This window comes from Cheilinus undulatus, linkage group 14, assembly GCF_018320785.1.
Source record: "Cheilinus undulatus linkage group 14, ASM1832078v1, whole genome shotgun sequence".
Taxonomy (NCBI): Eukaryota; Metazoa; Chordata; class Actinopteri; order Labriformes; family Labridae; genus Cheilinus; species Cheilinus undulatus.
This window is the reverse complement of record NC_054878.1, coordinates 36241059-36259641: the sequence shown is the minus strand read 5'-3', so window position 1 is coordinate 36259641 and position 18583 is coordinate 36241059. Positions and strand designations below refer to the sequence as shown.

At 40.0% G+C, this 18583-nt stretch overlaps 1 protein-coding gene across 1 annotated transcript in view; it reads left to right on the top strand.

The window, feature by feature from the left end:
- Positions 1-729: 729 nt before the first annotated feature.
- Positions 730-18583, top strand: part of susd6 (sushi domain containing 6) — a 45578-nt gene continuing 27724 nt past the window's right edge. Inside the window, exons 1-2 of the mRNA XM_041805349.1 lie at positions 730-974; positions 8747-8917. Of these exons, the coding sequence (XP_041661283.1) occupies positions 8788-8917 (130 nt within the window). The 5' untranslated portion in view covers positions 730-974; positions 8747-8787. The remainder of the gene's footprint in view (positions 975-8746; positions 8918-18583) is intronic.

Below are 18583 nucleotides of genomic sequence, written 5' to 3'. Positions count from 1 at the left end.
TTTCATTTTAGACATCATAATTCACACAATATTTCAATAGATATCTCTAAAATGGGGGCTATTGAGAGTCTGACAAAAAATAAATGGAAGCGAAATAATACGTATGTATGGCATATCATCCAAATATTAATTTAAAAAGAATCAACATATATCATCACTCCATTATATATCACTGCCACTATTTTTTGTTTTTAATAGCCTCTTACTATTTTGAATCATTTTGCACCAAAACATCAGGTCACATTCACTGTATGTGTAAGTGAGCCAGGCAGTAAAACTGATTTGTCCTTTTTTGATTTATATTAAAGGATAACAGCCTTGACCCAGTCACAATAGTAGAGGTCATTTAACTCAGAAATAAAGTAATTTCAAAGAAAATGATTTAATTGCTCTCTTCAAGTAGTTTTGTTCAAATTAAACAATTGTATGCCCTGTTTTATTTGATTATTGTGTAGCATCTCCGCCACTAAGCAGCCCATTCTCACGAGTATTTTCATAAGATTTCACGCGTCTGCAAAAAATGTATTTATAATGGCTCATAAAAAAAAATAATAGATCAAATTGTAGTCAATAATCAGCAGCATTTAATGTTCTCCTATTTAATTTTTTTCTTTGTCTCTTTTGTCTCCACACCAACTTCTGTGCTCTTATTTTGAAGGCAAGTCTTGCGGTTGCCTTGACAGATTAGGATCCGCCCTTCCAACGAGGTAGCCATGGAGACCGCGCGAGAACGAGGCAGCTGCTGGTAGAGTTCTCACAGCGAGTGTTTCCGCACACCTAGAATAAAGAGCCTGCGAGCGAGCAGACCCAGGACAAGGAAACAACAGAGCAGCTCTGACGGAGCTAGACGACAGAGAATATATATTTTTCTACCATTTCCCGTCATTCTGGGTTGGGTGTCTCTATGTTGTACGGCCGTTAATGCCTCGAATGTGAAACGTTGAGAGGAGGGCTCGCTGGTAACCTTTACGTTGGTGAGTCTTGGCTGTTGTGTTTTTTTTTCGCAAGCTAAGCACAGATAGGCCACTACGAGATCTCTGGCTCTGCCGTTCTCTTTCCCCTCCCTCAATTTTTCTGTTAATACGGGTAGAAAGACAGCAAACGTTGTTATAAACGCCAGGTTAACTTTTATTAATCTACTAATACGGAAAGCGAGTTGTCACTTTTGTGTTATGTCGTCTAACGAAGTGTTTTCTTAATTAAGCTAGCCGTGACGGTTGACGAACGTTAACATTAGTTAACGTCACCATTACTAAATATTTCTGACAGGTCTACAGTATTTATAAGTTCTTTTCAGATATCATTCCCTTGAATGGCGAGGTGTTTGAATAATTAAATAACAGAAAACCGGCTTGGGCAGCTAGTTATTTATGTCTTAAACTGTTAACAGCTGTAGCATTACTGTATTCTTGGATTTGTTCATAATGTGACCAGCAGTTACAATATCATAGGAGTGGCTCTCATTTAAAACAGCGATAAATGTTGTCAATCAAATGAAAGTGATGTCTAATACCAGTGTGAAGCTGTTAGTTTATAAGAGTGAGGGTTTTGTCTTTGTTTCTGTCCCACTGTGTTAGTGTGTGTGTTACTGGCAGCCCACCACAGTCTTTGTTTAAAGAGCTCGCAGTACAGTTGCACGTGTCCAAGCGTGTGACTCCGCTTTAGAGCTGCTACGAAGGCAGATGACAACGTTTGATAGAGTCGCACTATTACAGACGTATTACTGAGGTTTCTATGATCTCAATGCGCAGCTATCCCTCAACACTGTAATTTCCACTCCCTCGCTAATGTTGCAATAAAAGTTGGAGTCGTTTCCTGTTTGCTGGGAAGGGTTGGAAAGGTGACTTAGCATGGCAAAGGGCAAGGGACTCCAAATGTGTGCGGTTGTCTAGTATCATAACGTGAAAAAGAGACATATGGAGGCAGGAACGGCAGTGTATTCAGGGCTAATGTGCTGTCTGAGAGACTGTCTTGGTATGCTGTGTCCAATGTAAGGCTGCCTAATGTTTACATCAAGTCATGGTGCGTCACGTGTTATTTTGGAGGACAGAATCGAACTTTGTTAGAGGATATACATTTGTGATCTGTCTGGTTTGCAACTGTCAACACTGAAAGCTATATCTGCACGATAGCAGTGGTTTCCATTTGATTTCTGTATTAATGTGATGCTTAACCTTGATGGTAACAAACAAGTACACTATACTTCTTTGTCCATTCATGGTTAAGTTTGACAATTTAACTGTTTTTATATACAATTAAATTGCCCAAAATGCAGATTTTATCCACATTGGTCACCCCAGAGGTGTTTTTTCTCTTTATTGAAATAGAAAAACCCACTGAAGGGGACCCCAATGGGCTACGTTGCTGAACAGTGCCTAAAAACAGACCAATTATGTTCTTTGTGTTCTCTTATTGCACCACTTAGTCCCCCAAAACCAAGCCAATGTGAATTTTAATGGGGATTGAGCCAGAGTAATAATTCAGTGTGTTATTATTGTGCCTGCCCTGACTGTTGTGTAGTGTTTTTTAAGCTCTTATCATTCCTGTGAGATTTCAGTTCAGTGTTTTTTAGCATTGAACAATACCCGGTGTTTACATGCATAGTGTTTGTTCCATGTTTTTGAGGGCTGCATTCTGAGAGTTTTCCTTTTCACAACTGTTTGGAGTTAATTTTTAAAGTGTCAGAATCACTAATTCAACCTCCATTGTTTGGCTGGACTTGTTTTGTTTTTCACATTGTGCACACTCCAGCTTTCACAGAGGAACTAGCAGATAGACAATGGGCAGCTTTAATGGTTCTCAATTTAAAATCCATTGTGCAGCCAAAGTGTGATTTTTATAACTCCCAGTCCAGCATTCAAATGCTTTTTCTGTTTGACAACACAGCTCAGAGAAAACATCTTGTGAAGACAGATAAGAACACTGAATTTGGCTTGAATCCCATTGTCAGCTTTCTCTACCTTTCACTGTCAACAGAACATGACAGCATGTCTCAAAATTTTCTCTCTTTTCTTGTGTTCTCTCTCTCTCTCTCTCGTTGTCATCTTTCTTTTTGTCTTATTCTCCTCTCACTCTTTCTGCCTTCTTCCTTGCGGCAGCACAGAGGGATGCCCGGATGCTGTGGGGCTTAACACTACATAATACTGCGTAACAAAGGCTCCTTTCTGTGCTGCCACGCAGAGCCCCATCTCTGGGTTCCCTCCGCAGGTCCAGGCGGGCTCCGCCAGCCGCAGTAGCGCTGGGGCCTATCGGGTGGAAATCTCCTCCCGGCTGTTTCTTTGGCACACTGAGTGCTCTCTGTTCCCGGACACATGCCTGCACTGCTGCTCTCCTTGGCTCCCTTTACATTCCAGGGGCCCGGGCAGCTGAAAAACTGCAGCAGCAGCCTGCTGGCTGGATTGCAGTTTCAATGGCGTCTGAAGTGGAGAATTGCACAGTTTTTCCCTAGGTGGAAGACTAAACAAAGTTTTGCACTTTCTTATGCAGTGGGCTGAAACATTGGCCAGCACACTTGACAAGTAGCACTGCTAATTTTAGCAGCGCTACAGCAAACCATAAATTCTTAGTTCTTCTAGTTCTTTTTATGGTGCTTAATTTGGGTTGTTTGTCCACCAACTGGTAAAATTCAAAGACACTTTCTCTAAAGCCAAGTAAGCTCTCACCACACAGGAGCTGTAGTTTTTGTTTAGGACATCAATGCCTCACACTTATGTTTCAGTCGGTTACATCATTTCAATATTCGAGTGACTGTAGATGTTATTGGTGCTCTCGTTCCAGTTATACATTACAGCAACTGCTTTTTGTTATGCACAAGGTTAAGTGTAACATCAGTCATAGCAAAGACTTGTTGCCATTGAGAGAAATTGAATTTGTTATTATTATGATCTTGCATAACACACAGCCTTTTAAATCATATAACTTCAGAGCAGCATTGTTTTAGTCTTGCTATAGCAGATTTACCTTCCTATAAGAGCGCCTCTATTAGAAAGTTAATCTGACCATAAGCTACAGATTTGGGACTTTGCACTGCAAAAGTTCTCCATTTTAACACAGTTGTAAGCCTCCATTTTTGCCAGACGGCTTGTCTTCCCTGTCTCTGCCATTGCCGTATAAAATGCTGTTTTTATGCTGAGCTGGAACAAAGTGATCACATTAGTTTTGGTGTCTAATTAAGCCCTGTGCCACACACCGTTGACATTAATTCTTCATATAAATGTTATAAGGCAGTGTATCTTTTCTGAGACTGACACTGTTTAATTATTAAAAGCAGTCCCGGCAACACAGAGCTTTACTTATCATGAAACAAGGAAGTGGTCCTGTTCATTTGTGTGGTGCCAGACTGTTTGCTCTTCTTGCAACATCTGTTTGTGTAGGCTACTTTAATAGTTGCTTAAAGTATTAGGGTTTTTTTAGATGCACCATTTCACTGTAAATATACTGTATGTCAGGCATTTAACTGTTATTTTGGCTACACTATGTCACTATGATGCATATTGCTATGTTTCTTAATGTGGTTTGATTTCACATTTTGTCCCAGGGAACAGAAATCCTGTCTTTTTTAGTCTAAAATAGCAGCAAAGTCTTGTGTGATATGTGAAGCTCAATTTCCTTGGCAATGTCTGACAGGAAAACATGATTTGGAGTAAGAAAATTGCCCTTTAAATTTACGCATTTCTCCTTTATTTGCTGTCAAACTGCCCACTCTGTTATGAATCAATTTAATGTATGAACATTAGCTGCATGTAAAAGATCTGTTCCTTGTATGCTCTTGTTCGTTCTAAATGGAGTGCTGTATATTTGTGGGATAGCTTTGCACAAAGTTAATGACTTTCTCCTTTGTCAGACATTCTGGTGTGAAAGCAATTAAGCTAATTCTGCCTAAGTTTTCACTTTCCAGACATTCTGGCTGGTCAATACTCTGCCCTCAGCTCTCTCAGGAGGTCAACTCTGCATTATAAATGCCATCCCAAGTGGTTATTTACATCCCAACAAGTGCCTTTGAATAGAACACGTGTTAGTTTTTGTCCTATCTTTGACTTTTGTTTCACTTTGTTATTCCTAAGATGTTCTTTGGGGGGGAAAAACATCTTAACCTGAGGACCATCTGTAAACTGGGCTTTAACTGTAGTGCTCTGATCCCAACAAAGACAAATGAGAAAGCGTCTATGGATCAGATGGCTGGCACTGATCCCCTGCATGTGTTTTTGACTGTCTGCCCTTTGGCTCAATGCAGTACTCAAACTGTTCTGCCAAAACTAGCTTACGTCACTCTTTCCCACTTGTCTGTGCTGCATGCAGGTATGATTTTCCACCATATATCTGTGGGCATCAGAAAAGTGGCAAGCTGTGTGGGGCCCTGCTGTGACTCTGTGTGTGCTGGAAATTTTGTGGCTATAAATTATACACGTTTTGGATATCAAATGCACCACCAGGGAATACATTAAGATTTAGTGTTTGCATATAAAACCACACAGACATTTTAAAGTACCTGCATTTGGCAGCTTTATTTTTTTTTGAGATGGGTTATTTATGCATCAACTAAAGATTATTTTCATTCAGTCTGTCAGTGGTAACATCAAATTGGAGCTACAGTTATTTAATAAATTGCAGCCATAGAAAAAAAAAATATTCTCACAGTGTGTCTTAAAGTAATTCTCAGACAAAAATACCAATCATTCACTGGTTTTAGCTTCCTTAATGATAGAAAGTGATACTTTTTCTAGACATATACATTTCTACCCTTTTTATGTCTTGTTTTGGACTTAAACAGGTAATGATCTGTGAAAACTTCTTTTGATTTACCATGCCACTGATTGTGCCAGCTCTACAGATTATGTACACAATGTCTGTGCGTATGTTTACCGTCTTTTCCCTCATTACGAAACTTCCAGGTTGTCTGAGGCATTGCCAGTGGCTACACAGCAGATCTGCAATCAAATTGGCGGCTCTCTAAGTGCAGCCATGCCATTACTGTAGCCATTAGCTCAGCAGCCTTCTGTAACTGTAATGGGCCCCTCGCCCTCTCTTGAGGATATGCTGCCTGCCAGCAAGCTAGTTCCTGACAAAAATGCAACCACTGCTACTTCATCCCAACCTCTCTGCAGTAACATACCCAATACTGTATGCACCTGCATCTCATTTAATGATAGTGAATTCTCATTGTATCCCCCAGTAAGCCAGCAAATGTTTCTAGGAGGCGAATTAAGTTGGTAACATGGAGAGAGATTTGTGTGAGTGTTATTGTTTGTGTTTGTGCATATGACTGCATTTTTACTCTTAATGAGGTTGCAAGGTGTCTCACAATAACTCTAAATGTTCTCTCTTCATTGACTTTTGTTGTGCAGCTGTCTTAGGAATGCAGTCTTTGATTTGGCATTTTCCCTCTTTGGTATTTTGCAGAAACTTGTAACAGAGACCCTTGAATGATACAAAGTCAGCCCAATTGAGCAACAAGGATTTTGCAGCTATAAAATGTGCACTGACTAAAGCAGAAGCTTACCAGGCTGATACTAGCTTGAAAAGATTTGTAGCATCTATCATTAGCTCACACAGTATTATCTTGGCTGTATGAGTGGTTAAAGAATAAGAGCTATTTCTAACTCACACTAGATGGGGATCTTTTAATTAATCCATCAAGTTCTAGATCTTATAACAATCTGCAACATATGGCAGAGAAGTGTGACAGCTGAGCCAGTGTAGGTGTGGCATCTGTTTATCACTCAACTGTCAAGTTCTGCACCCTCACTATTTTAGTCTCTAATGACTACTCTTGACAAGCTCTGACAAGTTTTTTTCATTCGACATTAATGCACAAACATATAGATATTAAACTGATGTGCAATGCTGCCCTAATAACTCAACACAAGGCTGCTCCAGGTGTGTTTGAGCTCAAAAAAATGCTCAACTAACATTTGAGGTGTTGCACCAGCTGAGAGAGTTCAGATGTCAGCCTAAGTTTTAACTTCAATCATACACCTACCTCCTAGTAGGTGTAAAGTCTTCCAGAAATTATGGTTGTCATGGTGATCTTTTGGAAAGGTGAGATAATTTGGATTTTGAGGAGGAAAGGAGAGTTCTGTTTGGTGTCAACAGTGGATTCTCTGTGATTGATTACATCCTTCAGTTTGTACAATGACTTTTTCTTCTTCTCATGCCTTTGTTTTTCACGTTATTTAATCCAATATGTAATAGAGTACCATTAAATCAGTCCATGTCATGCTATAGTTGGTGATTTCACCTCTCAGTGTCTCTTATTTTACTGTAGTTGTAGATGAAGGGTATAGGCTTTAGTTAATAAATAACCATGATGCTTTGTTCTGTCATACTAAGAATGCACAATATTATCAGCATATTAGTATTGGCAGATATTAGCTGAAAATGTTAAATTTCAATATTGGCAGATGAAACTTTCTGCTTGCTATTTACAGCCGATATATCAGTCGTATCGACTCTTTTTGTCTGTTTCTGTGCCCAGGTGAGCTAACATCATGTAAGTGTTGTAATGACTAACAAGTCACTCATTATTCAGCAGTATTTCTTTATAAAACTATTAAATTGCGCCATTTTTCAAATGATTCTTCTTCCTTGTGTTTTGCTGCTCAGGCTTAAACTGTTGTTTACATTGCTCAACACTGCCCCCTTGATTGGAGGCAGTATTGCAGCGTTTGGTCTGAATATGTTAGCTTCAAGATACCTGACACGAACCGACAAAATGAACATAGAGTGGCCGAGGCATGCACTGACACCACATTCTTCCAGACCAAGTACGAGTATCATTACTTACATTTGAGTGTTCACTGATAACGAGTACAAATATGAGTACTTTATGATACTATAACTGCTCTTGCATTGTTTTAAAAGCTTGTTTTATATTCATAGATGTTCCTCAACCCTCCTCTCAACAGTGTATCAATGCCTGGTTTGTAGTCTGTGCAACTTTTGTCATCTTCATTAATGTTAAAATATCACTAAACTGCTGACATGGCTCCAGCCTTGACTACATACTCATACTGAGTACAGTATCTGCTATATTTTATGAGTATGACTACTTGGGTTTGGATGCACCATCTGAATGGTGACTCTACACCCAAAAACTCCACCAAAACCGTTGTTTTTATGAAGTCACAGTGAATGCAGCTCCACTTCTGGCTATATGGATTGTAGCAAAAGATGCACATGCTTTTACATTTTTTTTATTTTCCTCTGCATATCTCTCCCTCTAATACACTCTCACATTTATAGCCTCACTCAGCCAAATGCTGCTTCCTCATCAGCAGCAGGGATCTGTTTCCTTGTTACATCATCTACAGCAGAATGTAAAGGCTGGTTTACTGAGTTCAATCTTAGAGCCAGAGCCAAATGTGAGGGTGGAGGGAAGATCAGAGGAACTTGCTGTGTGCTGCTGTCCCCGGTGTTTTTTTAAAATGTAGAAATGAAAATTTTAGCCTGTCCGTCTGTGTTTGGTGGTTTAAAAGGAACTGTTTCAAGGACCTAAAGAAGAGAAGAGGAAACACGCACAGAGTTATTCATGACGTTATTTTCTGTAAACCAACTGTTACTTAATGACGTGCAGAGAAGGTCTTTCCCTCTCTCTCTCTCCTACAGCCCTCATAGCTCTCTCCCTCTATTCCCTCCTGTCTCTCTGTGTTGCTTTTGGTTACATAATCTTCGCTCAGTGTTGATAGTAATCCTCACTCTCCCTCCCTCCCCCTCTCTCTATCCCTTCCCCTCTCTGTGGCCTGGACAGGTTAAGCCGTAGAGGACTCTCGCTGGTCGCCGGAGGAAAAGATGTGCGATGGAATGGTAGCGTTTCAGACGAGAGCCCCGTCCTCCTCTTCCTCTTCTCCTCTAGCCCACAGGCTGGCTGCCTCTGCGCTCCTCCTCCTCTTCACCCTGCTCCCTCATGGTCACGCATCAGGTAAGACGCATACACCTACACATTTATTTATTTATTGTTTCCCTTTGTGTCTCTACTCCCAGAGGATGCATATCGACTGAACCGCCATCTTCAGCCGTCTCTCGTGAAATGATTGAGGTTATTTTCCCCTCGTCTTGCAGGTCACTTAGATTAAATTGGCTTCCTTTACCCTTGGCTCGGTCAGGTTGCTGCTCTCTGAGCAGCAGCTGAGAGCTTGATCCCGCCCACTCTGTGAATCCATTCACTGCCCTAATGAGTCACAACGGTTTTTCCTCCACTACTGAGTGAAATTGAGAGATGATGTTGTTTGCGGTCACATCGCTGTCATAAGGTTTTAATCAGACATGACATCTGCAGTTCTCTGAGTGCTTTTATCACAGTTAGCCAGCTTTGGTTACTATCTCATGGTAACCTTTAGATCAGGTTTGGCATTTCTGTCTGAGAGCAGTGGGCCTCACATGCTTGAAGCTTACAAGCACCTCACCTTCATCAATTTTAAGTTTTTCTTAAGAACATTTATTAAAGATTTATATTTGGGGCTTTTTGCCTTAATAACTGAATCCTGGACTTGAAACCGAGTACCACCTAACCACTGCTTAATATAAGAAGCAGAGACGCACATGGTAAGAAGATATTGGTGAATGAGCCCTATTGACTGTTGTTATACATGCAAGATATCAGGATTTCAAATTTATTTGAACGAATGTTGTTGAAAGTATTTTATACTCGCCATTAACAGTAAACATAGATCGTATATTTATCAGCTTAACGGGACAAATGGAGTTTTTGTCTTCAACTTCAAAGTAGTACAACATACTCTAGATGGCATGTACTCTCTGAACCCCTTTACTTGTGCCAGCTTTCCTCTCACATTAGCCCTCCATGTTCCTGTCCCTTCCCCCCAAACAAACACACACTACCTACCCACACACACTACCCACACACACACTGCACTCACATAGCCAGCTTGTGAAAATGTGCCAGATGTCCTTGCCACAGAGAGGAGGCGGCCTGTGTGTGTGAATAAGTAAATGTGTGTGTGAGGAGTGGTTTCAGCTCTTGGATGTTTTCAAGGCGTAATTGATTTCCTCTCTGAAACGTCTTAAATAAATGAATGTGAGTGTAAGTAGGAGAAATAGCAGAAGGAGTATCTTTTGAGAGAGAGATGGGTGGATGGGTTTGTCTGATCCCAAGTGTATTGCCTCTCTCTTGCTCTCTATGTGTGTGTGTCTTATGTAATACACATGATTCATGTAGAGCCCAGAGGGGCTGCTATCATGCTCACGTTCTGCATCCAACACACACACACACACACATACACTGCCTACCAAATACCAAGGATATGTGTCCTTAAATCCCCAGCCCACGTGCTGCTTGTACTGTATTTCAGTGTCTATGTGTTTTAGTGCTCCAAATACCCATGCCATTCATGGCTGTTTTACATTTACCTTAAAGATAAAGGATGCACTTAATTTCAATGCATCAAAGACTGACCCTCTTATGAGCAATTATTGAACCATAGATGCTTTTCTCTGCACCAAATGTGTACCTAAGAATTTCTGTGCATTACCCATGATGCATCTGTGCCTTTAAGACTGACTGATAGAAAAGGACAGATAGTTCTCCAGACTTTAGAACTTGGACTATTTTCAACTGGCTTGTTCAAACACAGTGCAAGTCATGAACTGTGTGGTCTGAATATTTCTAGCCTTACTCTCGCTCTCTGCTGGAACAATCGACAAAGACAACACAACAAAATGAAACTTAAATTGGCTTGGCATCTTTTGTTTGTAACCCCTTTAGACCTAAGACCACAAAAACATCTTCTGTTTTGTGGAAACAACCTACAAATCCTTGAGAATTTTCTGAAAAAATACACAGGATTTCAACTAGGGGTCAACTGATATTGGTTTTCCAGGGCCGGTACAAATTATTAGTGGTTCATGAGATTAATAAACAATATTTGTAGTTAAGAATTGCAGTATATTATGTGTTGACTTGCTAGTACTCGTGTCACATCTAGCCAATCAGATTGTGTTGCATCCTGGACATTGTGTGGAGAGTGAAAATAAAGCCAGAGGGGAAGTCACACTTTTCTGTGGAACCAAAGTAGCACACTTTTTGATTAATTCATTCATTGTAGCAAGTAAACGTCAAATATGATGCAGCTACCAATAACCGTTCAACCTCTAATTTCAATGTCTATTAAAATCTTTATTTCTCAGCCCCTGTAGCAAAGAGACATAAAAAAACATTTGAACACTTAACTTTAGCTTTAAACCGTTGCCCTAAAGTTCATTAATCCAGGATATAGCGTGAGTTCATGCAGGCCATAGAGTTGGGCGCTGCCATAATTGAGATCAGCTGATCTCATGTAAGCCCTGATCAGCTGATTTGCTCTAAGCACGGTTTTGGCCAATCACTTTCATGCTGCCTTATTTAAACTGCTCTTCCCTGGCTATGCTCTGCTGCTCTTTCTGCAAGCTGCTCTTGCAACCCTCCTCCACCCCAGCTCCTCCTTTATTCTGCTTCTGACTTAATCTGTGTCATTCTTTTGTTACTGATGCCTGCTTTGCTCAGGGTTGTGCTGCTTCTCTCCCTCCCTTAGGCTTTTCTTGTCAGCATAGGAAGAGCAGGAACATACGCTGTTCCTGCTTTTCACATAGGCTTTCGGAAGGGCACGGGGATCCCAGAACAACCACACTGCTGAACATAAATAACAGCATAAGTGATAGTTAATAACTCATAGTAAAGAAATAATTCAGCCCCAAATCATATGTGTTTTTTGACACCCTGGTCCTGAATGATATACACTGCCCGGCCAAAAAAAAAAAAAAAAAGTCGCCACCTGGATTTAACTAAGCAAATAGGTACGAGCCTCCTATTGGATAATTACTGCATGAGCAATTATCTTTCAGCTGGCAACGAGTTATTTAACCCCAGCTGATGCAATGAGTAACTTCTCATTCCTTAAACAATGGATTTTTTTCTTCCCTAATGGCACAGGCATATTCCAAGATGAAAATGCCAGGATTCATCGGGCTCAAATTGTGAAAGAGTGGTTCAGGGAGCATGAGACATCATTTTCACACATAGATTGGCCACCACAGAGGCCAGACCTTAACCCCATTGAGAATCTTTGGGATGTGCTGGAGAAGGCTTTGCGCAGTGGTCAGACTCTCCCATCATCAATATTAAAATTAATGCAACACTGGATGGAAATAAATCTTGTGCCATTGCAGAAGCTTATTGAAACAATGCCACAGCAAATGCGTGCTATAATCAAAGCTAAAGGCGGTCCAACAAAATATTAAAGTGTGTGACCTTTTTTTGGTGGCGACTTTTTTTTTGGCCAGGCAGTGTATTTTTAATATAATTAGTTAACCCAATACAAGTCATTAACATCCTTCTCCTCAAATACGTCCTTCATCCATTGAAGTTAACAAGTCTACAGTCAAACCATAATCTGGGTAGCTGCCGAATTCATTGCCGTCTAAAATACTATACTGATGTAGTATGGGTCTGTGTTTCTCTCCTTACCTAGACCACCAGCCTTTGTACATGTTGATACTCAACTTTAAAAACTTTGACATCCAGTGGAGGCTAAAGAGGTAAATTTACAGTTTGTTAGATACGTGTCTTAAAACAGTAAGATCATCAAAAATGTGCTGATGTCTCCTCCAGTCTTAAAGAAATATAAACTCAAACATTTCATCAGGCCTAAGTGGGTTGATACAGGACATGTTACTTGATGGCAATCATATCCAAGCCTGTAATAAAACATACTAACTGGTGCATCGATTCAACTGACGACAATACAAAGGTTATGTCTGGGCGTTGTCATTGCTGTGTTTCCAGCATTATGGCTTCCTCATAGCAGTGTTCATGCTGACTCACAGTTCAAGGTTCTTTAAATATTGTACAACACTCCATATTTTCTCTTTTGCATCAAAAAATATGAATAACTCAAGGGTATGGTGGTGTGCAGGCTTCTTGGCCAGTACATTAAGAATAAATTACAATACTAGTTTGTGAGTCTGTTTCATTTAAAATGTTTCAGCTTAAAGTTTAATATAGGATTAAACAAAAGCAAGTAGCATTAAATAATAACAATTATAAGCTCCGTCATAACAGAAAAAACTAAAAGAATTAAGATTTTTCATGTAATGAAACTTCAGTGCTTATTGCTTATGCTTCACTGCAGTAGGAAAAAATATTGAGCTACAATGTTCATAATGGTTCTAAAACAACAGCACATGAGCAGCATTTACAACATCAACCAATTCAATTAAAGCTATGATTAAAAATATTAACATACTGGTTTGGATCTCATATATAATTAGTGCTTCTGTTCTTGTCACCGCCTTCCCCTTCTCTCTGTCACCATACATAATTCACATAGGTAATCCCTTGATGTGTTCCAGGGCTGGAGATTGCTCTGGAAATTTTCATGAATATGAAATTTCATCAGTGCTGACAGGCTTATTTCAGACTCATACGCATAGCAGTGTGTGGTATGAATAGAAATGGATACTAGAAAATATACTATAAAGCATTTGCATACTAGAGAAGAAGATGAAAACCAAAGAGACCAGAATACTCAGCGGAGCTGTGTCAGCCTTTTTTTGTTCAGTTGAGGTTCAGGCCAATGGTATTCCTGTGGAGATGACTTTATTTGGAAATTTGGCCTTTTGAGAAGCAAGATTGAGAGACAGGGTGTAAGACGGTAAAGGCTGTGGTCTTCTTTGCTCCAACTCTTAGTTTCATTAACATAAAAGGAAAAGCTTCATGTTCTTTGATAAAAGGTCAGAACAATTTATTTGCCTGTTAAATAATACTCTCCTTTAGGAGGTAGCCACAAAGCCTTTTGGGGACAAGCTATTTATAGAAGCAATCACAGTCCAAGTCATGTCTTTTTTATCTGTCATTCAGCTGTTGCATGTAAACAAGATTACCAGCAGGGTATCTGCTTTGCTAATGTAAAAGGCTTCCTCAAATTTGTGTTTGTGATTACAGTGTATGATTACATTTCTGTTTGCCATTCAGGACACTCTGCCAAAAGTAGCACCATGCTAAATAAAACAACCTCTGCATTTAAGCAGAGTGCAAATAAACAAACACAACAACAAAGCAGCTACTTGTGTTTTTGTATTCAAAGAATGAGTAGAATCAGTTTGAAATCTTTTTCAGGGCATGGTGTAAATATCGCTTGTTTCATGTCTTTTCTGAGTCAATCTGACATCCCACCATTGTGGGCTGTATAGAGCTCAGTTCCTAATATGGTGTCAATTTCTTACAGTAAGCTTTTGTGGTTTGTTTCACGGGAAGTTGACCTAGACAGTGACTCACAACTGAAAGAGTAAGATGGGAAACTCACAGTATCAAAGGGTCTGTTGACACGATAGCATGCCATGTTCTCAGCTCTAACAGCTTTAGATGTATAGATAAAGGCAAGAAGTCTTGGTCCATCCTTGTGGTCCACTCAAACAGATAAATGGTGTCCTTTAAAAAGCCTTTGTACTTAGAAGTTGAGTTAAAGCTGAACAGGAAAGTGCCAGTGAGGACCAGAAGTCTCCCACAAACAATCCTGCTGTGTGCTCTGTGTGGTGGTGACGTTTATGTATGTTCATGTGTGAGAACGGGAAATGGCTCTCCAGCGGGACTGGAAGAAAAGTGAAGTCACAGGGTAAAGAGAAGAGAAAGGTGAAAAAGGCAGAGAGAGCAAGAGAACACGCAGAAAGCTGCCTCTCTAATTTCCTTTGAGATCTGTGTTTGTTTTGACGATCGATTGTTGTACATTCTTGGCTCTACTTGAATACATATTTCCTCAGCTGATGAAGGCATTGCACTGACAGGATCCCTTTGTTTTTGGCACGTCTCGCATCAGTGTGTACAACCAACCCAAAGGACACAGGGATTTTTTCTCGAAAGTCAAGTTGCTCCAGGAAAACGATTTGACAACTCCCTGTTCCTCTTTAATAACAGAGTAGACTCTAGTGGCTAGCACAGCGTCATCACTCTGACCGCAGAGGAAAATATCTGAATGAGCCTTACCCTTCTCTTTCTTTGAACAGCCGTAATCTTTAAAACTTGTTGCTTTCTATAGCCACTCAAAATGATTAGTATATGTGCCTTGAAAAAAGCCACAGCGTGTGGCTCTCCTTTCACAGAAAGTTTGCTAGATAAGCTTTCCTAACACTACTTAGGGGCACAATTGGCCCTGTGCAATTAACTGTTCAGAATTGTACCCTGAAGTCCTTTGAGCAGGACGGTTTGCAGGCGGGCAGGAGTAAAGCAATACGTTGGCAACTGGCTCCTTTCTGAAATGTGAGAACAAAGAGGGCTTTCAGGGGGGTGTTGGAAGCCACGGGCTAAACCACAGCAAGCTGCAGCTCAGCTAGATCACCAGTCTGCAATTAGGATTGCTAACTCACTGTGTGTATTTGTGTGTGCATGTGTAAGTGAGTATATTAAGAACAGCACGACCCCTGTTCTATGATGTCTCTGTTCTTCTCCCTCTCTCTCTTTAAGGGTCCAGCCATTAGCCAGGTGAGACCCAAGCCCATTAGCAGCAGTCTGGTCGAATCCATCAGCCCTTTCTCTTTCATTACCTGTGTGTTTATCACTTGAGCCATCACTCTCTGCTCTCACCCTGTGTCATTTAACAGCTCTTTCACCCAATCAAGCCCCAAAGGGAAACTTTAAACGCTTCGCCAGAGAGAGAGAGAGAAAAAACACTCCATGGAAACAGATACTGCAGTGCAGACAAGCCATGCAAGACCACTTCATTCACTTTAAACAGTTGACCAGACAGTTCCATTACTTTGTATAGATGGCTTGAATTGTTGTTAGCTGCACAGCATTCACACTTTTCCTGTTAACACTTAAAAAAATGAGTTTCCTTTGATTGGCTCTTATGTGATGTTCTTTGTTTTTTTTTCACAGCTTTAGGTGTCAGTGTTTCAAGATTTCTCCATATGTCTAGATATTTATGATGCATTACAATGTGAAAAAACACATTTTTTCTTCCTACTAAACAGTAGAATACATCACAATAAAGCTGGCGATGTTATTGCTTTTACAACATAACAAAACTAAAGAACTTATTTCGGGTAATTTATCATGTTATGATAGCAAACAAATACAGCATGATTATGACAGTGTAACATATACCAGCATGATACCAGTACATTAAATTTGGATTTACAGATCAGACAATTATGATGCCTATTTCATAGCAAAAAAGGGAAGTTTAAGTCAACCAGTCTTAAGTAATTTCTTGTTTTTTTTTTTCACCCAAAAATGCAAGCCAGCTTCTGCACACAGTCTGAACTACACAAAAATGTTGGTGGGATATGTTGGCAATGCTGCTCTTGCACTTGTGTGACAGTGGTCGTTTTCTCTTCAGCTCACAGCAGCTTTTATGAAAAATATATGACTGGAGATGTGCGTCTATTAAAGCTTTGGTTCTTTTCAATGGATCTTTTACAGATGCCGGCGCATTCAGGCAAAAATAAAAAAAACTTTTTTAAAAAGTCACAGAGAGATGGCAGCAGGCAGGAATTTAAAACACCTCTGTCTAAAGCCTGGGTGAGTGTTGACACACAATGCTCATCTATGCGCAGTTTCCACAAAGTGGTCCGGTTTGGTTCAGCACCGTTTTGCCATGGTTAGGCACGGTAAACTCTGATCTTACCTGAGTTTACTCAGCTGAGGCCCATCTCACCAACCTCTATCCTCGCTCATTTTGACTGGAAATTGGTGTCCTTTTAATGATCCATATCGCTTGGCTCAGCTCAGTAGAGCTGGTTGTAACTAGCTACCATGGCTAACATAAAAGAGCTTTTTTGTAGCACTGTAGTTCATCACCAGGTGGCTCACCTCACAAGGTTTATTGGTTGGGGGTATATCACAATTTCAATTAAAAGTGTGTTTGTGACAAAATGAGGATTTAAATATGTTTAAGGGGCTTAGCTAGTCTCTTAGCTCAGTACAAAGCTTTTGTTTACTTTCATCTGGCTAGAGGACGCTAGACCCTAGGAGGTCTGCAGGACTGACTATTTGTGATATTGACGGACGCGACATCAGGTAAAAAACTGAATAAACCCCACTTTTGTTAAGTGTGGGGATCATACTCAGTGTATGTAGAAATTTTCTGATAACTGCTGTGTGCATATTCACCCAGGGCATTAATCTAACTTTCCTCTATTCCCACCGATTCCTTGTGTTCTTTACTTTTTGCCCCCCAGTCCTCACATTTCACTGAGATCATGTAACTGCAAACAACCTTTACTAACATTTAAAAAACAGAGATTTTGTTTCATTTTAAAAAGTAGTGTCAAAACGAATCAGAATTTTTCATGACCTGTAATATTTTCAAGGCAATCCACAAATTTTCTATTTTTTGCACATCACACATTTTAGGCTGTATTTTTGTGGAAAAAAAGACACAGAGTAAAGCTGTTTGATATTTATAAGCTATGTTTAGTGGTCACAGGTGTGCAATATGGACAGGGAGCCATGCTGCTGCCAACATTAGCTCATCTTTTCTCTTAGAGCACTTCTTTTTATAGTCCAGGATTCCTTCAGTGTGCTGAGCTTGACAGCACAAAATAATAGCAATCATATCCTACCCATAAAGAGAAGAGATTTAAGAGACGTGGGGGAATGTATTCATCTTCATTATACTGGCTTTGGGAGGATAATCTGTATTTTCAAATGCTGAAATCAAGGTATCTAGATCAGTATCAGGAAGGATAAAAGTTCTTCAAACATTTGAAGTTACTGGTCTAGGGTTGACGGGTGATGTTATAAAGGTTAATGAATATCTAAAACAAGGAGTGGTGGCAGTTGCAGCACCAGACACACTAAATGTCAAATATGATAATGTGCAAAGTAGGTTAAGAAACATGGAGCTGGTTCTTCATCAACAAATTCCTCCTGATTATGGTTTATGCCAGTGCTGTAGATGTAATGTTAACAACTATGCCGACATTATTAAAAACATTGTGTAACTGCATTGTTCAAAGCTTTGTTTTTGGGCGTCTCTCCAGAACTTGAGGATTATTTTGAAGCTACATTAAGGCTGGGAAGAGAGGAGGCAAATTGTTTTCCAGTGAAATGTGTGTGGTTGTCTGAAGCAGCAGGCAGTCATAATGATTTCCAAAGGGCCTCATCTGAGGGACCAGCCTGCTGAGTAGAGGACATCTCTGACTAATGAGCTGCTAAATATATCCCCCAGTCTCTCCTGTCTTCTGTTGCCTTTTGCTTCTGTTTTTTCCTTTACTCTTTAATTCATTCCTTCTCTTTTTGTACTTAGCTTTTGCTCACTTTTTGTAAATTTCTGTTTCTCATCTCTGTGTTTTTGTTGGTCTCACATTGTCAAGCTAAATCTTTTAAAGCTCTCCAAAGTATATATTCTTACTAATCTTTCTTTTTCACCTCTGTTGTCTCAAACCTTCTTTTGTCTGTTTTGTCTTCCCCCAGCTCCTCTTTGATGTATGCTTTCAGGCCCACTGAAACAGTGTGGGATGTTCTTTTTTTTCATTATACCGTTAGTCAACGGCAGCATCCTGTTCTAACAAGTTCAGCAGCTTACACATAAGGCATTTAGCATCCTACACACTGATGCTGAATTTGCCAATAGTTGAGACATCCATGCCATGA